The 27,994-nt window shown below is 39.7% G+C and overlaps 1 protein-coding gene and 2 long non-coding RNA genes across 25 annotated transcripts in view; 2 read left to right on the plus strand and 1 right to left on the minus strand.

The window, feature by feature from the left end:
• The window catches only part of LOC307225407, a 503,606-nt gene that overhangs the window by 375,985 nt on the left and 99,627 nt on the right, over window positions 1-27,994 (plus strand). The window lies entirely within an intron of this gene.
• PLEKHA5 (pleckstrin homology domain containing A5) overlaps window positions 1-27,994 on the minus strand; it is a 178,303-nt gene that overhangs the window by 89,492 nt on the left and 60,817 nt on the right. Inside the window, exon 1 of one of the 23 annotated variants that reach the window (XM_079992201.1) lies at window positions 14,996-15,123. The exons of 21 other annotated variants lie outside the window; for them this stretch is intronic. Coding sequence is in view for 1 of the 2 variants with exons in the window: in XM_079992196.1 (XP_079848322.1) it covers window positions 3,116-3,135 (20 nt within the window). In the remaining variant the exon portion in view is untranslated. Of the gene's footprint in view, window positions 1-3,115; window positions 3,243-14,995; window positions 15,124-27,994 lie in introns of those variants that run through there. One more of the 23 variants, XM_079992196.1, reaches the window with a different exon arrangement.
• LOC307225435 lies at window positions 6,174-9,664 on the plus strand. Its single transcript, XR_013843008.1, has 2 exons — window positions 6,174-6,268; window positions 9,185-9,664. It is a non-coding gene; the product is annotated as an uncharacterized lncRNA (long non-coding RNA).

Raw genomic sequence — 27,994 nt, forward strand, 5'->3', positions numbered from 1 at the left:
TGGCCAAGAAGGTGAAGGGTGTCACTTTGCAACTTTCAGCCTAATATACCTCACAGAGTTGTTATGAAGATAAGGATATTAGGTACAGTGGTACCTCGGGTTAAGTACTTAATTCATTCCGGAGGTCCGTTCTTAACCCGAAACTGTTCTTAACCTGAAGCACCACTTTAGCTAATGGGGCCTCCTGCTGCCGCCGCGCCGCCAGAGCCCTGAAGCAAAGTTCTTAACCTGAAGCACTGTTTCTGGGTTAGCAGAGTGTGTAACCTGAGTGTGTAACCAGAGAGTGTGTAACCTGAAGCGTATGTAACCCAAGGTACCACTGTAATTGCATTTACATACCCCGAGATTCTTCAATAAATAAACTTTTGAACCCAGTTAGAGAATGCTTGGCTATATTGAATAAAATAGACCATTTCAAACATACCAGTGTTACAGTAAATAGCTCTGAATATACTGCTGCTAGTCAGTATGGACAATACTGATTGATACGGACCAAGGGGCTGACTTGATGTAGGACAGCTTCCTAGATTCCTAAGCGAGACATACTGCTTGCCCCTGAATTAGGAATGGAGAAATGTGCTTGTTTACTTACACTGTTGCTTAAAAACAACAATGATCTACTCATGTAATACTTAAATGAATAAACAAGGACATCCTTGGCTTAATGTTCTTTATCACAGCTTGAATTCAAGTGATGTTTGAAAATTACATCTTTGATATCCTGACTTCTAAACATAATCAATAATTCAAGAGATATGCAAACAGAACTTGCAAAATAGGGCTTTTCTGCCTCTCCAGTCCCATGCCCTCCCCCCAAGAAAGCTGTTCCTAAAGGTTGAGGGGGTATAGAATGGTATGGAGTATGTTGTGAATGACTCTAACTGGAGGGGGCAACTGGTAGAAATTTGGGGAACCATCTTACATGAGCGGAAGTGCCTTACAAGGGAGCTCTATACCCCAGCCAACTACTTATCCCCTTTCCAAAACCAACCACCATGGCTCCCAAGCTGCTACAGAATTGCCCTTGTCCCTACAGAAACATTTCATCATCCATAGGAGTTAAGAATCACAAAGACCTGACCATCCTATGGAAAACGTTTGCATTAGAAGCCTTACTGGGCTAGGCTAAAACAATCCATATATTCAATTATAATACTAAGCATGAAGCAAGGCATTCCAAGAAGTGGTCTGGACAACAAATGACTTAATCACAATGTATTTAAAAAATAAATAAATTACAGAATTTCATGAAGTTCCCGCTACAGAAGAACTTTCAGTATTCTGGGTGGTATTCAAAAAATCTTAGTCTGAAGAGACCCATTTAAGTCTGCTCTTCGATTTAGTTGAATAGCATCCTCAGAGTTTACAGTACCAAAAACAAAAACAAAAAAAGTGTCATTGTACCATATAGCAACTTAGGTCTTGGTGGACTATGGAGAGATCTCCTTGATTACAGTATAGTCTTGTATGTTATCTGTATTGTGTGACAATGTGTTTTCCTTCCATTCATGATAGCCTGAATGCTCTTAATTGTGAATAATACAAAGACAGTCAAGGTGTTTGTAACAGTTCTTGTTTATTACATACTGCAAAATGAAGTAAAAGCATTTTTAGAAAATAATGACTCTATTCTAGCTTTGAAAGCAAAGAGCTGCTTGGTACAAAAATAGACTAAATCAATCCATCTGAATTCCAGTCACAGCCTCTCCCCTGCCAGAAATAGATATCTATCATTTGCCGAGATTAGGGGCTTTACACTACAGGAACCCCAGAAAAGTTGGATTAGATAGGCTTAATATTATATATATCCATGAAGTCCTAACATCCTTATTATAATAAATTCAAGGATTCACTACCGGTGATATCTATTTATATGTTCATAAATAATTGTAGAACTTTATCTGCACAAAAACCAGATTTGACATGGTAGGATTTTGAATGAACAACTGCTCTGGTGATTATAATTAAAAGCTACTGCTCTCACAAAGATTTTTCTCGCTAGTAAAAAATGCAATGTTTCTGATATTTTCAGTGATACAAGGGGGGAAGAGAGCAGTTTATAAATGGAATGCAAGTTCATACATGCAATTCTGATCTTTAATGCCCACAAATCAGACCATTGTGTGGGCATTTCTCATTAAAAAGTGCATATTCAGTTTCCATGAGCAGTATTTTTCTTGCATCACAACCTCTAGATAGGTAAAAAAAAAAGTTATTTAACATTAATGATTGCTATGCTAATTGCTTCAGGCAAGTGATAAAACACTAGCATTGCAGCTCAAAAACTAAGCTTAAAATTTTAGAAAGAGATTCTAAATACATGCACAATTTTAAAAATAAGTAAGAGAGAAAAACCAAAGCCTCTCTAGACGTTGTAAAAATAAACAAGCATCTGTTATGGATGACATAAGCTCCTCACAGTTAGATGGATAGGGGCTGATGCAAGATCTTCTGAAGAGTCTTAACATCCCCAACTTCCACAGTTGTATTGATTCTATGCCTTCACTTAGAACAAATATCATTTTCTTCACTACTTAAATGGAGGAAGATATGCCCTGCTTTTCAAGTAACATTCACAGAATCAATTCCAACAACAGCTTCACAATGCATATTGCCAAAACAGAATTCCCTGCCTTTTCCATTTGAATTCTTCAATGCCGATCAGCAGCCATGAACTGGACAATCTACAGAAAATGTTGAAGTCCCCATTAATAATTTCTATGGAACTTTTAAGTGTTTTATCACTTTTCTCTTCCTCAACCTATAAACAGGACAAAGAAAGGAATCTGACGAGTTTGTTTTCTAAACTTGCTTATGTCTAAGCTATTTCAAAATGTTATTTATTTATTTTACATGCAGCATGCAATTTATTCTCCAGCTTGCAATATTTTTAACAACCACAAAGCTGTGCTTTTTAAAAATAAAATCTTTCCTGTTGTGCACAATTAATGATAATGGAAATTAGATGAGTAAAGCTTACCAAAAAACAACAACCCACATGCTCTTTCTCCAAATCTAATGTGAAGCAAATGTACTTTAACTGTGCATGTTTAAAACTGGCTTAGTTTACCAAAAGAAATTATCCACGTGTAAAAGAAAATACACAATCACTTACCAGCCTTCAGAGAAATTCATTCTTCACCAAAGCCTCAATGCAAACAGCACTTGGAAAAATATGAGGCACAACCCTTTTGTCTTGAAGCTGCTCCCCAATGAGCTGTACACAGCCCTGCCACCAAGAAAAAGCATCCTGGCTCTGAGAGTTGCTAGCTAGAAAACCGATACAAGAGTGATGTCACACTGCTTCTGAAAAATTACTGAACCTCAGAATCATCAGCACTGTTCTCTCAAGTAAAACACTGTTGTGTAACAAGAGGCATTCTGAACACGAACACACACACACACACACACACACACACACACACACACACACACTTCACCCAAGACAAACATTCCCCATTTCCTTTTCCCAGCAAAGGCCCCAATTAATTTAGCTTAGACCCCATGAAACATCTATTCTAAACAGCAGATTAGTTTATTTTATTCACCCTCATATGGTTGGATTTTAGCTGTAAGATCACTTAGAGAAAGTGGTGTTTTGGTATCCATGAATTAAAGCATCCCCGGAGGGATCCAGGTCTTATGCTTTGCTCCTTACAAACATGATATTCCTTGCTTGCTTGGAGAAAATGAGAAACCGATTCCTGATCTCTTAATGCTTATTTCCTCCTCAAAAAGCTAAGCACTTAAAACTTAAATTTAGCAAGTTAGTAAATCTCCCAATACTATATTTGCTCTCACATCAGCACTTCTGATCGGCTCAGTTTTTAATGGATTAGATCCAATATACTTCCAACAGATCTGTTTTTATAGTCTGTTCTTAAAATTTGCTTCTGAAGAACAGGCACGCATAATCACAACTTTTACAGGTGACCAAGATTTAAAAGGGATAAAGAATGAAAAACCATCTCACCCCTATGATGACAGAATAGTATATTTGTCAAGCACCTTTGACTAAACAACATTTGTCCCAAGTGTTTGTTATTGCAAAAGAAAAGAAAAAACTTCATTTCCACGACTGCTGGCAGTTCACCCTGCTTTACTGTTTTGAAGACAGAAATTCCATTGTGCAAGGAAAGAAATATGCATTCTTATCAACATGTTCTAGCCTTTGTAAGCCTATTTTGTTACTTTCAAGGAACAGCAGAAACACACTGGGGAAGAAAAGCTTTTGTAACAAAAGAAATGGCAAGCGACAAGAAGCACAAATGAGACTGTGCTGTCTATAAACATGAACACAAAAACACTTACACACCCTCACATAATGAAAGGCTCAATCAGGACTGGAGCAGAACACAATCAGCTTCTTTACCAGTTAAGGGAATCATGGGCAAGTTGAAATATTATGTGCTCTCTCCTGTGTCTGGTGCAAATCTTCCCAGCTAAGGAGAACATTGGCACAAGCCTTGGCATAAAAAGAGCCCCAATGGATGAGGCCAATGGCCCATCTAGTCCAGCATCCTGTTCCCACCATGGCCAACCAGATGCCTGTGGGAAACCCATAAGCAGGACCCAAGCACAAAACCACTTGCCCTTCCTGCAGTTTCCAGCAACTGGTACCCAGAAGCAATGCTGCTGCCAACTGGCCATGTCTAATGCCTACCAGTATTTGATCTTAAGCAGAATTTGAAACTAGCTTGGGACAAGGAACATTATGTCAGCACTGGTCCTTTAAATCCATCACCACAAAACAAAAAGATAGAAAGCACAGAATCAGGCCAGGGCAGCATTTCTCAAACTTTATTAAAGCACAACTTGATTTATTAACACAGTGGTTCTCAAAGGGTGTGGCGTGCCATACAGTTGTGTCAGGAGAGGATGGCAAGTGTGGTGGGAAGATTCAATGACAATCAAATAAACATTTCAATACAGTATCAAAATTTTTCTACAGCCAGAAGCAGCATCCACACCTCTCTTCAAGAGCACTGGCTATTCTTCTACAGTTCTCCACAACTATTTTGTTGTGAACAGGGATTTTCAACTCTGAAAAATATGATCAGAAAAGAGAAAGGCTTCTTTGTGTTGATGAGGAGATGAGAGTTTGTCTCAAATCAGACCTAATATACATGAGATTACCCAGCAAAAGCAAGCTCACATCTCTCATTGAGTTTGCATACATACTTAAGGTACATATGTAAGAGGCTCATTTATAATTATATGTTCTTAGGTAGCTGCATTGTATTATTCACAAAACTCTTAGTCTGTCCAAAATTATTTTTATTTAATTTATAGCCAAGCCATAGTGTGTCTTGCTGCTCTCACACAAGTACTGTCTTGTGACACTTTAAATAATAACAAAATTATTATGGCATAAGCTTTTGAGGACTCAAATGCAAACCATATTCATTAGATGCATGAAGTGAAAACTTGGCAGGTATAAAAGGGGGGAGGGGGATTAAGGTGAGAGTTAAATGCAATGAGATGCAGAAATTACAGTCAGTGATAATTAGAGCTTCAATGTATGTTAAACTGGCACACCTTTACACTTTTGCAATAACAGACAGATGATAATTTACTTAGCACTATGGAGATGATTCTGCTAATACTTGTTAGTAGGGCAGGGAACCATTTGCAAGAAACAGCCGCAGACAGTTACTGGCTACAGAACAATTATTGTGTGCACAAGCACTCAACTGTTGTAAACAGCAAGTCGCAACACAACACACATTTTTGTCATTTATTGACAACACTACTACACAGGTACATCCCTATTGCAAATAACACGTGGTGTGTCTAATTATGATCCATGTATGTGGAGTTGGGGCAGAATTCAGGCAATGGAAGTGTCCTGGCAGCAGCACTTGCTGTTTGAGTTCTCCCCTCAACAAATCCAAACACACCATCATTGCTGCAGGCAGCAGTAATAATTAAATGCAGCAGCTGTAGGTTCCCCCTCCTTCTAAGGCTGGCGGTATTATTAGTGAGAGCAACCAGCAGAGCATAGGCTGGGATCACTTTCAGTTGGCAGAACAGCCCAGCTATGCCATCTGCCAACGTTGAAGGAAGCAGATGAGCCCAGAGGTGGGGGGCAGCCTCATCATGTACCTGTGCAGGCAGCACCAGTCCCTCCTCCTTTAGGAAGAGGTGGAGTCAGAGAAGGAAGGGGAGAGGCATGCAAAGGAGAGCAAGAAGTCCTTCTCCCACTCTCAAGCTCCCTCCATCACTGAAGCAGCTTAGCTTAGGCAACTCAAAAGGATTTGGGGATGAGGTAAGTATAGCTCCACCAGATGAACATTTCTAGTGCATGCTCTTCAAATCAAAACACTTTGCTTGTTGTTCTATATGCAGTACCAGTTAGGGGCACCTACCTAATGTCACAGAATCTGTGCCCACAAACTACAGGAGAATAGAGCATCCCTTTAAGTCTGCCCCTCCCTCAAATCAATTTAAAGGGGCTTGACACAAAACCCCTAGGACTTAGTTGTCTGAAATTTGGTATCTTAACACAGGGCACCTCTCACACATTTTTCACACCAGTTTCCCACAAGCGTTTCCTTAAAAAAAAAAAAAAACAACCCACTAAGGAAGATTTAAGCCCCCCCCCTTTTAAAAGAGGTTAGGAAAGAACAGTGAGGCCAGTGGCAAAATTAAAAGGTGGCTGAACTCCTGCAAGAGCCCTCTGCAGTGGGGCTTCCAGGAGAAAGGGAAGGGAAGTGAGAGTCACTTTAAGATTACATGAAATCACATGATAGGCCCTGAAAGTCAGTACAGTGGTACCTCAGGTTAAGTACTTAATTCATTCTGGAGGTCTGTACTTAACCTGAAACTGTTCTTAACCTGAAGCACCACTTTAGCTAATGGGGCCTCCTGCTGCTGCTGCGCCACCGGAGCACAATTTCTGTTCTCATCCTGAAGCAAAGTTCTTAACCTGAAGCACTATTTCTGGGTTAGCGGAGTCTGTAACCTGAAGCGTATGTAACCTGAGGTACCACTGTACTTTATAGAGGAAGAAAGAAGATTGTTACAAGTAACCAGAAGTCTTAAGCAAGGAATGCAGAGAGTATCTCCAGCGCTGCTTGGAGCTAGAGGCAGGAAGCTGAAACTGAAGTCACTTCCAGGAGCACCTAAGTTCCTGCCTCGAGCCAATGAGCAGAGCTAATCACACCTGAGTCCAAGAGGCCAGCATAGGAGATTAGGTTTTTAAACAATAATGCCAACAACAGCTATGCCAGCAACAGCAAAACATTCACTACTTTTAGTTCCACACACCCTAAAGGCTTGGATGTGAGGGGGAGAGAGGGAGACCCTTTTTCAGAACCGTTAGCATCTTCTGCTCCCTCTTGTGGTGAAAATATTTCATCTCTTGCCAGGTTTCAGGAAACAATGCAATCCAATTAATGTATTTTGTTATTTGACAGTTACAGTCCTTAGAAGTGATTACAGAACAAAAAAACTATTCTGAGAATCTTGAAAAAGCAAAGTTTGATCATACATGCTTTCCTCTAACAATCAGCCCATGGTCAATGGAACTAATCACATGTGGATGGATTTTTCTTCTGAAGGAAAATAAAGTCCCTTGAGTTAAATTTGGCTAGAACAATTTTGACAAAAAAAGAAAACTGTCCCAAGAATTTTGCACCATTGTCAGAAAATTTTGAGAAGTAAATTTAGGCATATTATATGATTACTTCAAAACACACTGCAAGAGGAGTAAAATGTGAATATAGTTCTTGTACACCAATGTAGAAACACCAAATAGATTTGTAACATTCTTAGAATCATAGAATTGTTGAGCTGGAAGGAACCCACCCTGAGGGTCATCTAGTCCAACCCCCTGCAATGTAGCTTTGCAAATGTGCTAGCAGTTTTATTCACTGCAGAATCCCTTATAGTCATAATAATTGAGCGTGGTGGTGGAAACACTAGGTGGAAGTATTAAGAGGATGGCAGCTGGTGTGCTTATAATGTCCGGGGGTAAAAGTTAGTGTTAATGTAAAAATATTGCTCAAGTTGTAGACAGCAGAAATAAGCTTCAAGATAATTTCATTGCATTAGATGTGGATTTGGTGGGACAGAATAAGCAGCTTGATGAAAAAACAGATTCATCTACTTGGTTGCAATACAACTCCCATCAATTAGAAACACAAGACAGAATTCACATACAATCATCAAATTAACTTTTCTGCGAGATGGCCTATCACATGCCTCATGCTTGGACCCAGCAGATACATTTGTGTGCACCCCCCCCCCCAAGTTACAGTGATACCTGTGGTTACAAACTTAACAGTAGCAGCCAGGAGCAAATAGGCTGCAGCAGAATTTAACCTATTACAGTGGTACCTCTGGTTAAGAACTTAATTTGTTTCAGAGGTCCATTCTTAACCTGAAACCGTTCTTAACCTGAGGTACCACTTTAGCTAATGGGGCCTCCTGAAGCCGCTGCTGCGCATTTTCTGTTGTCATCCTGTGGCAAAGTTCTTAACCCAAGATACTATTTCTGGGTGAGCAAAGTCTGTAACCCGAGGTGTTTGTAACCTGAGGTACCACTGTATTCATAATAAAAACTGTACTTTCCTAAACAAGTACTGTGTACTGCCAAGTAGGACTTAGCTAACTTTGAAGCTATCATCAGCTCTTTAATACCCAAGAATAGGACTCCATTAGGAATTGTTACTGAAGTAAGGGGAAATGCATTCTGGAAAATCCAAAGATCATTTTTAAAGGATGATAACATGTCCTAGGGCTATTTAAAGCTACAGGTAAAATATGGAATGTGATGCTCCTCAAAGCATTTTGAAAATTCAACATAGGTTTGCCATAGAAGCAACCTACTCCCAAAGCTCTCTGCAGAACCTTGAATCGAATTTTCCTTTCAGCATAAAAGCATAGGGGAAACGTCCTGTCCTTTCTCTCCCGCGCTTTCTCCTTACTCTAGTTCCAATCCATCACAGAGGCACAATATTAAGTAACAGACAAAAACAGCAAAGGAGCAGGTGCCAAGTAACACAAACGTCAGTACCAGCTCTGAAGGGAAAAGTCCTTGTCAACTGGCAACTTGAAGAGTGAGTGAAGGATTGATGAAGAGCATTTTTTTTTAACATTCTCAGCCAAACCGTGCAAAAAGCTCTCCTAATGGAGTGGGATAACAGTCAGCTTTGACCTGATTCTTTATTTTTACTTATAGATTTCGCCACTCTTTTTGCTTCCTCGCTTTTTACTGAGGGGAGAAGAATGTACTTGCATATTCTTAAGACAGAGGGCTTTGGTTCACTGCCACACCATTACAAGGCCATACCAGGATGAATGTATGAAATGGGGTTTCAGCCACTAAACTGGGGACTGGAATAAAGACACACAGGACAATCACAAAAGGGAATTTCAGGAATAGTATGGTATGTGCTGTGCTGAATTCTGTAAACACCTGGAGGTCCTCAGTAGAATAAAACATAATTTGTGTAAAAATATTTAATGGGTTGCTTCTAAGTATTGATCTCACACTCCTAGCACTTGTTTCTGTGCTTTCACAGCAGCTGTATTTTATTCTGCTGGGGACCTCTTTCACCCAGGGATTCCATGAGTTTAATTCATTGCAATCCATAGTTAATTGGTTTGCGATAAGATACTGTAACATTTTAGGTGATACCAATAACGATGGATACATTTATGATTTGCATTTCTCTTTCGTGCAACAGAGCTTTATACTGTAGACCAGGGGTCCTTAAACTTTTTCAGCAGGGGGCTGGTCCACTGTCCCTCAGACCTTGTGGGGGGCCGGACTATATTTGGGGCGGGGAGGGGGATGAACGAGGGATGATGAGCAGCATGCAAAAGGGCTCTGGAGAAGGGCTGCTTTAAATGGCGGCCATTCAAGAGGGGCATTCAGCCAACTGCAGCTCCTGTGTCTTGCGAGTGGCAGGGGCTGGCGGCGGCGGGGGGACAATGAGTGGCACGGGAAAGGGCTCTGGAGAGGGGCTGGTACCAACAAAGCGCAACCCCCTTCCTCCTCTAGGCAGGATGGAGAGAAGCCAGGAGGAGGGAGGGAGGAGGTGGCGATGCCACCGCCGTGTGAGGGAGAAGGAGGGAAAGAGCACGCGTGCTGGCGATCCACACGGCGATTCTTGGACTGTCCGCGGGTCAGATTCAGAAGGCAATTGGGCCTGATCCATCTCACAGACCTTAGTTTGCAGACCTATGCTGTAGACAAACATATTATTTGGAGCTATTACTGCTTTTGTATTTTTGTAATTGTGTCTATCCCTCATCCTCATCCCTTTTGACTAACTGTTGATTGTGAAAATGGTTACAAAAGCTGTAGCAGCCAGACTGCAACTTCAAAGCTGAATATTCCAATCTAAGTGCCAACAAAGCATGTTCTAGAACTGTAAAAGAAAGTCCACCGAGCATCTTCTATGAGAACATTCCAACTTGATCTAAGGTGGACCTTCTGATTTAATTCAGTGGAGCCGCAATATAAGCTTATTTAGATTTACAGCACAGATACCCACTAAAAGGACAAAGTAATAGCTGGAAGCAGAAGAAGCTTATCTTCTAAGTGGACTAGCCTCTATTTGCAATCTGCCGATTTCAATAAATGTTTCGGTTCAGTTGGGAAGAACACAGGCATTTGTTCTCAATGCTGAAGATAATTTTTTTTCCTAATCGTAACAACACATGCTGACATTTGAAGAGAAATAAGAATATTACTTCTTAAAAAGAGTCATGTTCAAGAATTAGAATACCATTAGGGACTCCAGCTCCGTCTCCATCACCACTAGCAGTCTTCCCAGCTGCCTTATCAAAGGGATGTATAATTTGTTTGGTTCTGCCAAATAAACTGTCAAGTGTGCTTTAATCTCTTTGCTTAATATTCTGAATAGCTTCTCTCTGTGATGGAGGTAAACAAAGTGGTACCAGAGTATCCCCTGCTTTCACAAATGAAAGAAAATCAGAAGCATGCATGAAGCTCTCCTTTTTCAGTTTTTGAAGAGGGACACAAGGCTCTTTGCTCTTTTGCGCATGTGTGCAAGGCTCCAATAAGGGCAAAGTTCTTAACCTGAGGTACTATTTCTGGGTTAGCGGAGTCTGTAACCTGAAGAGTCTGTAACCCGAGGTACCACTGTACAATATTTGCTATTACGATAAAAATCCTGGAATCAGAGTTCTTTTTCTGTGTTTCTTCCCAACCTGAGCCTTACTGAGTTAAGACCAATTAAAATCAATACCAATCCAGGAAGCCTACTCTGCACCATGGGAGTTGTAAAACAGCTATTTTTATAAACTGAGCATTCGGGCAGAAAGCAGATAATTGCACAATTGGCCAGGTGCATTAAGAAGGGGTTTTCTTACTTCCTTTGAAGCATTTAAGTATTTGCCACTGCCGAAAGCAAGATATCCGATTTGATGAATAAATGGGTTGATTCAGAATGACATCTCTTATCTTGCTAATCTAGACACAGTCAGTTTAATTGCACTCCATCATTATGTTTTCTACTGATAGTGTCCTCAGTACAACAGTGAACAGAGAAAATACCTTGCCCAAGGAACACAGCAAAAGACATTTTCATTGTGATTTATATTAATATACTTAACATACTCCAACTATTGATATCCAGATAATGTGATTCCTAGAATCAACATACAGGATTATTTCAACAAGAATTCATGTATTATGCTTAAGCATCATAAGTTTAGTCTAATCAATCCATTTACAGGGTGGCATACTACCATGTGCATATCTATCAAACCCATGTGTTTCATGAGGGATGAACCCATGTATTTCACGAGTGATGGAAATTTCTATGTGCTTTAAAAATACACACTCCTGGTGGTCTTTTTCTTCTCAATGTATCCAGCTTTTCCTTAGTAGCAATGAGTTTATACTGAGCTTCTCAGTGCTGTATCAGCCATACTGTATACACATTTTAAAGGCCCCAAAGAAAATACGACCCTTTGGCATATGAGAGACCTGTTTTAGCATCTTCCACAAATCTACTCTGGTACCTAATTTCTCCCCTTTCTGTACACTAAAACAGTAAGCAGCAGATTAAGGTAAGGAGTAAAATACTTTTACACCAGTAAGCAGTTATGCTTTTGGAATTATTCTTTTTATTCTTAAGAAATCTTTTTGGAAACTGCATTCAGGCTTGTTTTTTAAAAAACAAAACCCAATCAAGCAGTATATAATTTTTACAAAATAATAAATAAACCAAACTAAAACACTGATTGATTTCAGACAGAATCTAGTCTCCATACTGAATGCCACCACAAGGCATACCAAAACAGAAGGCAAAAGTATCATTTTCTATGTTCACATACCATTTTTCTTCCCTATCCTCCACCCTGCAATAACCTCAAATCTCCTCTGAATACTCTGGAGTAGATTGGAAGGGTTCAGGAGCTGCAGGGGAGAAGGGGAAGTCCTGTCTCATCTGCTGATGCTACGCTGGACCTCATTCATAATAACTAAAGCCTATGTTATGGCATTACAGATTATCTTGAATGCTGTAAGAACACAGACACAAGCAATTCTTGGGGGGGGGGGGACTTGGTAAACATAATACAAATTCAAAGAGTATTTGATTGGGAGCGAAGAGAAGAGCCAATATTACACTGCAGTATTACCTTATATTAGGCCTTCCCCCTCCAACCACAATTCCTCCAAGATGCCAGCATTGTAGAAAAATGCCTACTTCAGGTATGCCAGGTCTGCCAGGATTGATTCTTGTTTCTTATTAGACCCCTGTGATGTTTCACAACCTATCTTTGGAAATCCCCCTTGGTTTTGAAAGTAGCTTGTCATATGGCAAGGAGGGCTGCTGTTCAAAAGGCAGTACTGTCTAATTTGCTCCAAGGTCTGCCAGGTCTCTCCCAGGAACCATATTCTTTGAAATATTTTTAGCTACCAAGGGATGAACCTGGGACCTTCTGCATGTAAAACATGTGTTTTCCACAGTGAAACTTTGTGTGTTTATTTCTTATTGCTCAAAATGAAAAACTGTCCCTGTTAGGCATGTCCTCAGATCCATAGGCAGTATGAAACCCTAGCCTTGTGTAGCAAAGATTTCAAACACCCTATAAATACATATTGTTCCAGATTTGTGTATTCTTGCTAGCCTTCCTAGTTTTGCTGAAAACCCTACTGAACAAAAATCAGCAAGCCTCTCTTCACAGAATATATCTATTCATAACATCCTTCAACCCCTGCAGAGAGAGCTCTACATTAATCAGCAAGCAGCAGCGTGTGTGTTTCATATAGGTATTCGCACTGGAGAGCATGCTGTGTACGATACAATAAAAAAAAATCAAATTGCTTGCAAAAGCATACATGATGAGCTTTCTAGAGTGAGCATTAGCCTCTTAAAAGGTACTCAAGCTTACCTCGTGTATTTTTACATGAAAGCATTCTGAACACTGGGCTATAAAATGTGTTAAATTTCCAAATATTAGTTATTATGCTGATGTAATTTGTAACATGTGAGTTTTCCAACATGAAACCAAGTCTAAAAATGGCATCACAGGTGTGGAAACAATCCTCTAGATTTTCACATTTTCTGAGTAAGCTGAACACATAACTGTTTATAGAGGAATTACTCAAAGAAATAGAGATAGATGTGGTCTTAGTCTTAGTGACTACTGTCTTGGCAAATCTTCTGTTATTGAAATTACTTTAAACACTGTGAGCCTTCATAAAACATGTGACCATCACAATAATAAAAAATAGCACCATCTTTATAACTTGGTATGTACATGGTACCTACAGATACATTTATAGTGCCCATTTACATAATTTACTGCTTGCATGACAAGAGTTTAAAATGAATTGAAAGGTGGAAACCCCGCCTTTGCCTGAAAGCAATCTGTTTTGTACCTAATCCTTCCTCTCCTTTTTAAAACCTCTACAAAGTGCCTAGCTATCATCCCCAAATAAGATACAACGTTCAACTAGTGAGCCAAAATGCTTACATGCATGCAATCTTTTTATGTATACTTGTGTATGTTCACGGATCATTTTGCATCAGGCAACAGGTACCTGCCCTTAAAATTACAAGGTAACCATTCTTAAATCAGTTTATAATCTGATTGTTTAAAAAGAATTTTATTTTCAACAGTATCTATTTGATCAGTAGGCACAAACTACATGGTTCACCTTTAGCATTTTTATGTTTAAGTTAAACAGACAAGTCTCTTCTTCAAAATGCAATGCAGAATATAGAATCTTGAACAGCTGAGGGAATAATATGGCTATGAAAAATAATTAGACATGTTTAACAAAATGCTTGTCAAATAAATTATACTCATTTCAAAAGGTTACTCGAATCATTCAGTACAAATAGATGCAACATTACCTACCATTAATTTTACTTCATGTAAGTATATCCATACGTATCTCCCACTGCACACAAACAATTTCTTAAAGTTTACTAAAATAAATTGCCTTCTGTTTCATATAGTGCATAATATCAAGATTAAACAAATATATTAAAGTATAACAGAACTGTTTTTGCTAGGAACTATACAAACAATGAATGCTATACGATTCACTCTGTAATTGTTTTGAAAACATTGATCATCATGCCTTCAAAGAGCCTTAACAGGCAAAGAAACAGATTTAAACTACAACCAATACAGAACATGAAGAAATTTACACATCTGAAAGATATTACTAGACAATTAAGCATGTGCAGCCCATAGAAGGGAAAATAAGCCTCATGTCATTTTTTCATTCCTGCTATAGAATGGTCCCACTTCCTTGAAATCTTTTTTGTAAAGGGCATGCTACTTTACTTCACTCCACTGGTAATGGTCACACACAACAATTAAATGATATTCTTGCTACTGACAATATAGAAGCTCAGTTTAGATGACAATAATAATCTGTTGTTATTCAACTGCGTAAAGAAATAAAGAGTATTTCTGGGGCTAGACTTGGAAGCAAAATAAAGCTATATTCCTGTGTTAGACACAAGGGAGAGGAAAACAGCCCATATTAACTCACCTAGAACAGCTTGTTGTTGAAATTGTGCTTATCTCCAACTTAAGTCTTCAGTTCTACTAATAAATCATGTACTCGCAAACATAACAGTGACAAAAGGACATGCTGTGCTCTTTTCCTTCTCACTTCGATGACTGTTTCACTGACGGAGCTCTGAGAGGCTGCAATCTCAGAGTAAATATTCAATATGAGCATGCTCTGTATCCACTTTGAAAAAACAGTCTGATGCTAGGCATCTCTGTGTGTGATGGCCTACTTTCAAAGCAACACAGGGCTGTAAATCAAATCTTTAAAAAATCACTAACTGCAATAAGCAAATCAGAACCACCATGAAGTATTGATTTTCTCCTCTCTCATGACCTCTCTATCCCCCTAGAATTAATTGGACCACATGTGCAAGAGGCTGTTTGCAACACTTGGCTGTAACATATACCCAGACTTCAATACTATTCTTTGATGGATGAGAATAACACTTAACTGGATCACCATTTGACCCTCAAATCTTAGCAGAATATTCTTTCAACTGTAAATTTTGCACCCGAAGGTTCATGTTAGTATTCGTAAATCTAATCCACTTTAGTCTGGTACTATCTAGCATCCTTAGTTTGTTCTGTACACTGGTCTGTACCCCAAAATAATATGCTGTTTCGCAATATAATTAGAAAAGACCACACTCTAACACTGCACTTTGGAATTGTACTATTCATCACAGCTTAATTGACTTACAGATAGCTGGCAGGCCATGGAAAAACAGCAAACCAACTAAGATTTTTATTTAAGTTGTTTCAACACTGCACTTAAGTACTGCCATGGCTACTTAAGTTGTTTCAGTTTAAATCCAGTGAAACCAGATTTCACTATTTTACTATCATTTCAAATAAAAAATAAATCCAATATAAAACAGACTCATTCCTCATCAAATGAGATAGGCAGTTCTCACTCACCTTTTCTGAACTCTTCCCACTAGGTCTGGGAAATGGACTTTGACTGTACTTTATTAGCTGTCTAAGCTTCTCCAGTCAGTGAGTGAGATTCAATGCAACTTTAGCACAAGAAGTTTAAGAGATGGTGTTGTGTAAGTGGTAGCACACAAGCTTAATAAGAGTATTTTGTAACGGTTGTTAATACTCTAATAGCAGCAGTAGTTGCACTAGAGATTGTTCAACATCTTTGCAAGTGCAATATACCCTCTGGATTTGGCAGTTGCACTACACTAAAACCAAGGCTCCTGCCAGCAGAATTACTGCTGAAATGAATGAACTGCCACACTGAATATCACCTATTGCTAACAGTTGGTATATCATCTGAAACTGAACATTCCAATTATCGATCTACTTTTGTTGTTGAAACTGGGAGAAGCTTCAAAAGAGCCAAATTGGCAGGAGAAGAACAAAGGTAACATTATGGTATTTACAAATTAAGGATGTGATAATGGGAAATACAAGGAATAAAAGTGCAAAGAATATGACATAAAACTTGATTAATCTAAGTAGTCAGAAATTTGATTCTTGTAAATTCTTTTCTCAAATATGTACCGTATAACATCTTATTAGAGAAGACAAAAGATAATAAAGATGCTGCTTCACTATAATGAGAAAAGGGGGAAATATTTGCAAAAGAACATACCTATAAAAAATACGCCTGCTGGTTAGGTGCAATAATATATTTCACAAAATAATAATTTTAACATCCTTGTTAAATAAAGAGATGTGAGGTTGTACACCTTCCAGTTCACTTACGTAAGTTTCACCTGTCTTCATCCATATTCTGGGCTACTACATGCATACTTTGCATGCTCCCCTCCCAACTCTCACAGTGAGTTGCCAGGAGGAGCAGCTGCCATTGAATCTTGGAGGGCAAAAGAACACCAGCCCACAGACAGCATCCATAGCATTGCTATGGAGACTGAGCACAAACTTCATCTCCCTCCTTCACCCCCTGCCAGAGTGATGGAGGAATGCAAGAAAACAGGGAGCTAAATCTATTCCAATCCACCAAAAAGAACATAGCACAGCTAGATCCTGATTTTCTTTCCATCCTTCTCCTAAGAGAGATTGTTTTGATGAGGGGTGGGAGTGAGAAAAGAAGCAGCAGAAGCATATCTCTCCAAATGGAACCCTACAATACAAAGCTCTATTCTCAATGGACCATTTCTCTCCCATTCCTGCTTTGAAGATGGAGAGGGTACCTGCAGCAACAGTCCTCATCAGTTGCCGTTTCCTGCTCCCACCTTAGAACAGGAGTGGAGTCTAGAGCTGCTGTCATACAGAGCACCAAATCTGGGAGATAAGGAAGAGTGGAGTGCTCCTGGCAGCCATGAGGTTTTGGTTGGCAATCAAGGTCAGACAAAATTTGTGTAACTTCACTTAGAAATATGTGGTACCCTTTGTTAATGAGTAAGCTACCAACAGCAGTTGAGATATGCATATAAATGTCTCTCTCTATAATATTACATATGGGTGGACAGGTGGGTGGGCACAGACTTCAATGACTTCCAAGAATCCCTCGGTTCTTGGATTCAAAGTAGCTATAGAAAAAAACAAATCATTCCCTCTTGGCAATCTTTAATGAAAATGTATTTAACTTCTTCATAAGACTATAGGCGTAGCATTACCTGCAAACAAGGGATCCTAGTTTCAAACAAATCATGGTTACTTACAAAACAAACCACCTTCAAACAAATTAGCTTGTTTAAATCAGGACTCCTGGTTCACAAGTGACACTAAAGTGAGATTATTCACAATGATGTAAACTTGGCAGAAACTCAGTTCAACATTTCACTTGAGATTGCTGAGACTTGTCTACATAGAGCTAAACAATGGTTTAGTATTACATGGGAACCAGTCCAGTGCTCATTAAAGACTTTCTTTCTTAGTCTAGAGTCTAGACCAAAAGAGTTAAAGAAATCTCTGATAGTAGTTTCCCCTCTTCTTCCAGTATTTCCTTTACTCATGATCACAATCTCTTGAATAGGAATGTTTGTTTCCACCTGTATTGTTTTAAGCAGAGGAACAAGTCACACTTTTTAAAAGTAGCAGTTTTGAAAAAGATATAAACATTAAGGTAATTTAAATAATAATCTAGGTATAAACAAAATGCTTACTACCTAATGAGGCAATTTTCCAAAGTCATCCCTGGCATTTCCTTATAAACTTGTACAAAATGATAGATGGGATTTTTATTGCACCATCTTCTTCAAAACATCAAGCTATCAGTCGGTGTGCACTATAGTAAAATGCATCTTGAACAAACCAATTCAAGGACTCAGATAAGCACAACTAGAGTGGTGCAGAAATATTTATAGTAACACAGAGAAATGTAAGATCGTATCCCAATGAGGCCTGTATTTTATTTTTCTTATATCAACATACACAAAACATAGAACTAAGCAAGCAGAAGTTATTTTGAACAAACATTCTAATTAGCTATCAATCTGGAAAAGGAAAATCATGTCTGGGGGCGCTAATATTGACTTAATTTAGTAGCACAAATAAGCACAAATTTGATTGCTAAATCTTTTTGTGAAGAATGAACTACCAAAATCAATTTGTTCTTAATAGTTTCATTCTAGGTGTCTAGCAAATTTGCCACAAAGAAAACAATGAAGATTACAACAATTCAATTTTCAATACTTTAGCATTAATCTCCAATGGAATATCTTTCAATCAAGAAGTACCACAATAAAACTTTATTACGGGCTTTAATGAGGTGTGGGTAACACTTGCTCAGTACAAAATTAGAAGGCAGAAGAGCAAATATTTTGGATGCTTGAGGTGGTGGTTTTTGTGTTTTTTTTTAATCTAACATTATCTGTCCTGTTTTCTAGGTAAGTGCATGCAATAATGCTTTTAGCAACAGCTCTCACACATTTCTTTTGATCAGTGTATGAAGCATTTGAAGAGCAAAGATATTCTAACCTTAATATCAATGTGTCAAAATAAAACTAAATCATCTTACATAAATACAGAAGTATTTTTTAAACAGGCAAAAAAGAAAAAAATGTATAGGTAGGCATATACCTATAAATTTGGTTAAATTTGCGAGCAGAACCACAAAACTGTTTTGCGGTTATCAGTTGTTCAAGTGACAGGTGTCAAAATACTGAATCATAGAAATGTAGAGCTGGAAGGGACTCTGAGGGTCATCTAGTCCAACTTCCTGCAATGCAATAATCTCAACTCATGGTTCCTTCATCCAAATTGACGCGGCCAGTCAGTCCCTTCTCCCTCCTGGTAGAAAAGCCTGCAGGATCCGCGCGCTCCTTAAAGGGTGTGCGGCTCCTGTGGGCTTTTGCGGGAGGTGGGGGAATTGCCATAGCCGCGCACAGCCTCTCCGGCTGGGAGAGGCTGCATGCTGCTAAAGAAACCAAGACAGCTGGCTGCCTTGGCTTCCTCTTTAGCCTTGGCACAAGCCACGACAGCCAGCGGGATGGATCCTGCTTGCTGTCTTGGTTTCTTTAGCTGCGCGCAGTCTCTCCCAGCTGGAGAGGCTGCGCACGGCTATGGCACAAGCCAAGACAGCCAGCGCGATGGATCCCGCTGGCTGTCTTGGCTTCTTTGCTCTTTGGGGCTGGGGGGGGGGGGACCTGGGCTTCCCCCGGCAGCCCCAAGAAGCTCTGGGCTGCTCTTTGGGGCAGGGGGGGGGGGAATAATTTTTTTTCTTGATTTCCCCCTCTAAAAACTAGGTGTGCCTTATGGAGCGAAAAATACGGTTTATTTTGTGATGATGACCCTAAACCAAGTTCCAAACCTAGATTTCCAAAATCCAATTTTAAAAACAATGATTTGGAGGCTGGCATATACCACAGTGTGCCCGATACTGGTCTGAAACTATGGTTAGTAAAAACCAGAAACGAGGGAGCCTACCAGGCTCTAGGATGTTCTTACATGAGCTCTGGGAGCCTCTCACGAGATCTCAAAGGCTCATCTGAATTCCCACAAGATCTTGTGAAAGCCTCGCAGAGCCCAGTAAGCAAGTCTGAGAGCTTAAAAGTTCATTCTGTACCAGGAAAATCCTGCACAAAAAGCGCTTTTAAGCTCTTCATTTCCTATGCATTTAATTTGTGTGACTTCCTCCAGCTGGCTTTCAAAGTTGAAGTTAAAATCACACTTGTTAAACAAGTGTAAGTTGTAAGTTACAAAAGGCACACTACTAGCTTGAGAATATTGGCAGTCAACAGGAGCACTTGCACAGTATAGTGCCACATATTAGAAAAGAAACAAAACCTGTGTATATGGTTTCTACAGAATAAAAAGTACTACCATTCATTACAAGTAATGGACCAAATGTAAACTGTTATCTCGTTTTACTACTTGCTCGTTTACTATTATTTAAACAAAGTTCTCTCCCTGTCTTATTTAACAGCAACAGCAAAGTTGACCTGGATCTGGGATTTTTTTAAAGATGAAATCCAATAACCATGTCTAATTTCAGGTTTCAATTATCAGACAAAAATTATAGTCCAATTCTCTCAGCTGCGTTACTGCATCTTAAAAAGCCTATTAGTAACTTCACACAAAATACTGCATTTACCTGACTTTCACACAAGTTGTTGGCAAGAAAGTTCTATGTAAACTAATCTTACATAAAACATGCAAATATATTATGACCTAATTATGACTGGGAAATTATTCATATTTTATTAAGGAGCAGTAATCACCACAACTACTCTTTGATCACAGTGCAATATTGTCAGGTATTTCACAAAATTAAGTACTTCTTTCATGTGTTATTTAAGTGAGAGAATAACCTATCTTCTCAAGTGGCACCATCTACTCACTAAGGGGAGGCATCTGCTTTATGAATGCAGGACATCAGCAATCAGGCACACATCCTGACCTCCTCTTAATGCCATACCAAACTTCAAACAAAAGAGACACAGTCAAACAGGTTGGCTCTGTTTATGCAAGAGGGCTTTATAATTCTTGGGGATAGGAGGGAACACAGCACATTAATTTTGATTGCGTAATGCAGCCCAACAAATTTAAATGGCTCAAACACTGCTTATCTCCCATTCTGGCAGCTTCCTGTTCACAACCATGTAAATTTTCATTTTGCTTTTGGCTGTGGACAATTGCCTAGTTAATATAAATGTTTTAAGGCATTATAGTTTCTTTATAGTCCTCATGGGTTCCTGTCTGGGCATTCCTGAATAACTGGGCTATTTCAATGAAAGTATTACTTAAAATATTAAATTAAAACATTAAACAAGCACATATCCTACTCCCACAAATTGTGCAGCATTTTACAAAACACTGACAAGTATTTAGCCATTTCTGAACTGTCCTGTAGCCAACTGAACAGAGAATATTAGCCTTCTAAAACATTTATTAGAATCTACACACTTCGATTTTAACCATTTGGAACTTCATGAAAATATGTTCTCGAGTGTATAAAATTTTGCCAGCTCTATTGCAACATACAGTAATGTTGTGGAACTGTGTTGTAATATACAGTAATGTTACAGAAACATAGCCATTTCTTTGTGCCAGATCCAAGAATAATTAGAGCACATATATGGGTTTTTTTAAAAAGGGAATCTTAATTATGTCTCTTGAAAAAGGTGCTCTAAACCCACCACACACTATGGGAATCCACTGTGCATTCGACTGCAACTTTAGATTTGATTAACATAATCTACTATAGCTGCCCTCTTGTGTTTTAAAGTGAATCAAGCACGTAATGGTGCATTAGTCAGGAAATACAGTGGTACCTCAGGTTAAGTACGATACTTAATTCGTTCCGGAGGTCCGTTCTTAACCTGAAACTGTTCTTAACCTGAAGCACCACTTTAGCTAATGGGGCCTCCTGCTGCTGCTGCTGCATTGCCGGAGCCCGATTTCTGTTCTTATCCTGAAGCAAAGTTCTTAACCTGAAGCACTATTTCTGGGTTAGCGGAGTCTGTAACCTGAAGCGTATGTAACCCAAGGTTACATACCGTATTGCAACGTATTTTATGTTTTGCTTTTCTACACCTATGCTTAAGAAAAATGCAGTTTTAACATCTAATATTTAAGATGGCAAACTTCTCCCTGCAAGGCTGCAATTTGTACACCTTTACATGAGGTGAGAAGAGTGAGATTGCAAAAAGAGGCATGAGGATGAATGGAGTGCATTCATACCTTTTCAAGATACAACTGGAGTGAATGGACTTAAGCCTGTACCCAGTTATTTAGACTTATGCAGGTTCAATTACATCAAACGATAACAGAAGTTACTTAGGACCTTGCAAAATAAAATTATATATTTCTAAACTATAAACCTCTTGCAAAATACCTGAACTGAGAAGTATCTGCAGCCACTATCATGCCCACTGAATTCAGTGTGGCTTTCTACTAAGTAGACACTGTTATTTCCTAGATGCAAATCAGCAGCACCAGATGACCCTGCTCGGCTAGGCACTGGGTAGATTTCACCCTGCGTCTTGCAAAACCGGGCTACTGCTGCCGACAGGGCCTACGCCTCTTGGCAACATCCAAAGGCTCTGATCCACTAGGCACTCAGGGTGGATTGCACCCTGTGCCTCACAGAGTCAGGCCCAGGCTGCCACCGGGCCCAGCACTAGCGATGGCAACAAGCAGTTCTGGCTTGCCCAGCCCTACCCATTGCCACCACACTTACCTGACCTGGGGGTTCTGGATCATGGGCTCTACTGGTCAAAACGGGAGCCTCACCCATCTCCCTCTCCCACTGGAAACAAACCAGGACTGCTCCAAGTACAGTGGTACCTCAGTTTACGAACTTAATCCATTCTGGAAGTCCGTTCTTAAACCGAAATCGTTCTTAAACCGAGGCGCGCTTTCCCTAATGAGGCCTCCAGTCACCGGTGCCCTTCCACCATTCGGATTCCTTTCTTAGACCGAGGTAAAGTTCGCAAACAGGGACACTACTTCCGGTTTTGCGGAGTTCTTATACTGAATAGTTTGTTACCAGGGCTGTTCTTAAACCGAGGTACCACTGTAAAGTGTTTCAAAAGAGAGATGGGATGTCAGTTAACTGTAGAATTATGTATATTTGATACTCACTCATAGCCACTAGACTACACAAACTTTTTGTTAGAACTTCTAGCTGCTTGTCAAATACAAAGATTCTTATACAGTGGTACCTCAGGTTACGAACAGCCTAGTTAATGAACTTTTTGGATTACAAACACTTCAAACCCGGGAATGAGTGTTCCGGGTTGCGATTTTTTGTCCGTTCGGGGGGGGGGGTGTTACTTCCGTTTTGAGTGCCACACTTCCAAAGATGGAGAGAGAGAGAGAGAGAGAGAGAGAGAGAGAGAGAGAGAGAGAGACGCAGAAGAGATGCCAGCTGCCGTGCACCAAAGCGCACTTTGGAGAGACCCCCATCAGGACTTGGAAAGGGACACGTGGCGGTGAGGGTGATTATCTGGGGGAGGCGGACGTCACTAGAGACAGGAAGGTGCAGGGAGGGTAGTTTGTGGTGGCGAGCCCAATCTGGGTTGAGTTTCCTTTTGCTTTGCCTCCCTGAGGAGTGGAGATTATCGGTGCACTTTCAGCCTCCTTCTCCCCGATGTACCAATGCAAACCCAAGTTGCAAAAAGTAGCACTAGGCCCTGGTGGGCTGCCCCCTTACCTTGGCCAAGCGGATAGCCAATCAGGATTTTTAAAAAATGATTTCCCCCCTTCACTGCTCACTTCCCTCTGTGGCACCCTAGCCTTGTGCTGTGCCACTCCCATTTATGTGATTTTCACCTGTGCCCCCCATGGAATATCCAGGGGGACCCCAGAGGGATATAAGACCCTCAGTTGGGAAACGCTGCTATAAATGGCCATATAGTACTTTCTATTAAAACATTTAATAGCAAGTTTTTAATCTGGATGCATTGCACTCACACATATACAAACAAGAATATTACTTGCTACACAAGCCAGAAACAATTATAAAAATGAAACAGCATTTATTTATATTCCCTAAGAAACAGTTATTCCAAATTAGCTGTACCTGCCATTCACTACCAAGCAAATATTCGAGTTTAAGACAGCAGAGGCAATTCCAGATCTATCCCTGAAACATGCAATCTGTGCATACAATCTACAAAGCAGAGCTGTATACAGACGTTTAAAGGAAAGTCTGGCTTTAAAATGATTTCCTGTATTGGAACCTCCTGTATAAACTTCAAACTCATGGGGCAGTTTTGTTTAGTATGTGGAGAAGTAAAACAATCGTTCTGATTCTACTCAAGATGCAATCAGGGAAGCCAATTCTGTTTTTTGAAACCTTCTAAACACAGATCATAGAAATGTAAAGAAGGTGGTGCCCTCAGCTGGCCAAAAAGATTTCTGCAGTTTCATTGTGCTAATTTTTCTAACTACAACCTCAACATTAGCATACCTTTTAGAGATATGCTCAGAGTTAATTAATTAGTTATAGAAATAATTAAAACAACATCACTTCAAGAAAGAGAAAGCACACTTTATGCAATGCTGCCCTTATTCAAATTGCTTGTCACACAACCGTGGAGAATGCTAAACCAATGATGGTCACCAGGTGGTGGTAAACTCAAGATTTTAAAATGATACTGCTCCGACATTTTACAGTATTATAAAATACATTTTACTATATTTAAATCCAACAGCTGCACTGAATTAAAAAATAAGCTGTGTCACCAGTAAATTGTTTTATAATATTTCAGAATAAGGAAAGGAGTTTAGAAGTTCAGAAATTATACATTTCATGCTTAAAGAGCTTGTAAAGCATCAGAAAGCATTAGAAAATTACCTGCAATACTACAATACTCATTCTCTCAGAAGAAGCCTAAGGTAGATTATCCTCAATGATGTGCTGATTTCACTAAAAGAATACAAAATTGAGTTCTAATCAGGGACACTACCCATGGCAGCTGCAGACTACACCCACTGTTTGGGGGCACATCCCAGAAAAACCACCTGGGACAGGCAAACATGTTAATCAGCAAAGTGTGTTCTCAAACCATGTGTAGAACAGTCTAGATCTCAGATAGAGCCTCCCAGTCACAAACTTGTAAACTAAGCAACACTGATTACTTCAATATGACTAGATATATGACTTCTTTCAGAAATCTTAGGACCTTCCTCAACTAAGTTTTTTCCCGGAAATATGCTACTAAACAATATTAAAATGAGAGTTGCTAATGATATCTAGTTTTGAAAATTAAGATTGCAATTACCTGAAATATCTGTTGAGGGTGCCATTTTTTCAAACCAAACAGGACTGCTCCCTTTTGCTACCCTCAACCAGCCATATGTGCCAAGTCCTTTATTACCAAACAGAAAATTTCTCCAACTGGCTCTCTCTTGCTTTTAGCCATTATGCTACAATACACATCTGCCTTCATATCACTCTTTAGATGAATAGCCCTAGGTTGCTAGTGTTTGGATTCAGAAAGCGACTCATTCTGCAGAATGATGGGGGGGGGGGGACTCTGATTCCCTGCTGGGTCTGCAAAAGAATCTGAGAATGTGTCTGCCCTTGATTATTGTATTCTGACCTACAATTTCAGATAGAGGGAGAAGTTTAAAACTCCAAACACACCGTAATTTAAAACTAGAATTCAGCAGCTCACCTCTTTGGGGCCCAAGAAACAGATTCTCAAAACAAATCTCTGCTAAGTTAAGCTATTAATATGTTGTCATTTCCAGACAATATAGTTGTCTTAGAACCCATTGGCATACTAATCAATTAACAGCCACAAGATATTAACAACAAAGACATCTGCTTGCTCTGTCTTACAAAATGCTGATACTCTGTAGTAAGTGAAGATCTAAATCAAAGCAGGAAGTTTTTACTGGAGGGTTGGCTATTATATGATACTTTAAATGTTCTTGTACAAGTCAAGGTTGTTTCTCATGCAATGCTTTGCGATCAGTTCAACTCTGCATGACAGCTTCAGGGTTGTTTTCCTTGTGATGTAGACTTCATTGTTCTACAAAGGAAATGTATGCATTTAAATTATCCCAACATAGGATAGCAGAGACATATGGTTAAGTATCAGGGATATCTGTATTCATAAAGGCAGTGATCATCCTTATTTTGACCATATAAATAAGCTCTTGTCCTCAAGTCTCCAAAATGGTAAAAATGGGAGTAACTACAAGGCTGAACAGGTGGGTTGCCATGAAGACCAATAAAGGTTACAAAACTTCTTAAAAAAAATAAAATAAAACAAGCTATTAAAATGCCAGTTTTATACACTGAATAAAGATGAGGAACATGCCAGAAAAATAAAAGACCAAGCATGGTAATTGTTCATGTTGGCATTGCTGCTCCTGGCATCAATGCTCATTAAATACATTTCAATGACATAATTCAACTACGTTAGGAGCTGAAATATCTCCCATTTACAATTTTAGAAGACAACATACATAACTTGAGATTGTGAAAGGAACAAAATGTTGTGAAATACTGTAAATTAGTACTAAAAGATATTAAGGTGACAGATCATTTCAAATGCAGATTTAACATTGCCAGTAGTAAACAATTCAATGTTGCAACATAGTCAGGACTGTGGAGTGCAGAATGTTGAATTTGACACAACAGATGGTATCAATATCCCAGGATTATTATTATTATTATTTACCTGCATGGTTGCAATAGACAGTAGAACTATCTAGTTGTCAGGGGACTGCCATTGGAACAGGGGAGGGAGGCAGGGGGATACAGAGAGCCTCTGAAGCTTCTGAGGAGCAGCTCCTCGTCCAGCGGTGGGGAAAGCCTTGCCTCCAGTGGAGAAGAGATGGAAGGGGGCAGCCAAGCGAAGGGAGGGCTCGAAGATGCACACCTGCCGTTTCCGTCGCCCAGCTTGCGCAGAGGGGTGAAACATAAGGAGGGGAGGCGGAGATTTGGAGTGTCTAAGTTCTTATGTTGGGGGAAAAACTGGAAGGGGCCTCTCCCGGAATCTGCAAGTGACTAAGACGGACATGAACTTTGTGGTTATGCACTGTAAATAGTTTGCACCAATAAAACCTGTAAAAGACAGGTCGGAGTCCTGCCTGGTTACTCACAAGCAACCACCACCAGCACCTGACACTAGTCTTCCATCCTGTTTTCACAGTAGCCAACCAATGCCTGTGGGAATTCCACAAGCAAAAAGTGAAGCCAAGAGCACTCTCCCCTCCTGCGATTTCCAGCAAGCATTGCTACCTCCAACTGTGGAGGAAGAGCATAGCCACTATTGCTAGTAGCAATTGATATCCCTCTTCTCCATGAACTTGTCTAATCCTACTTTAAAGTCACCTAGGCTGCAGGCCATCACTGCCTCCTGTGGGAGGAAGTTGCATAGTTTAATTATGTGCTGCATGAAGTAATTTCTTTTATCTGTCCTGAAAAAGTGGGGAGTGTCTCTTTTAAGTTCGAACAATGGCAAGCTGTTCATTCAGCCTTAAACTTTTAATAATTTGCCACACATCTAACTTCTAATATATATTGGATAAACTAGGCAGTATCAAAATTCTTAGGGTTGTTTACTAAATGAAGCTAAAATGAACATGCTAACTTTGATTGTTCAAGGGCAGGGGTAGAAACCTCTGGCCCAAACTTGTCCTGCCAAGGGGTCAAATTGGGACTGTGACGCTGTTTTCATCAAATCACACCCACTAACTGCATGTGATGTCAGGTGTGGGGGAGATAGAGGTGTGGCTGCCAATGCACAATTGGGAGCCTTAAAGTTCCCTCCCAACTGTGCATTGGGCAAAGGAAAGCTTGCTTCAAGTTGTGTAGTTCATTAGCTGATTTGTGGTAAAATCAAAGCCTGCTGAATTGGCTGCACAAAACAGTTTCCTGCAAAGAACCTGCTCATGCAGGCAATGCTGCCAGGCACTTGATAACCCCCTGCACAAAGCACTCTGTAAACTCTGCATAGTGATCAGCTGATGAGCCCCCCACTCCACCCTAAGGCATCAGAATTAATATTTTTATGCAGACTATCCTATGCAAATTATGCTAATTTAGAAAGGAAAATTTTCTTGAAAACCCGTACCACTGGTCACCACTTGAAATAATAAA

The sequence above is a fragment of the Podarcis cretensis genome (assembly GCF_951804945.1).
Source record: "Podarcis cretensis genome assembly, chromosome: 10".
NCBI classification, from domain to species: domain Eukaryota; kingdom Metazoa; phylum Chordata; class Lepidosauria; order Squamata; family Lacertidae; genus Podarcis; species Podarcis cretensis.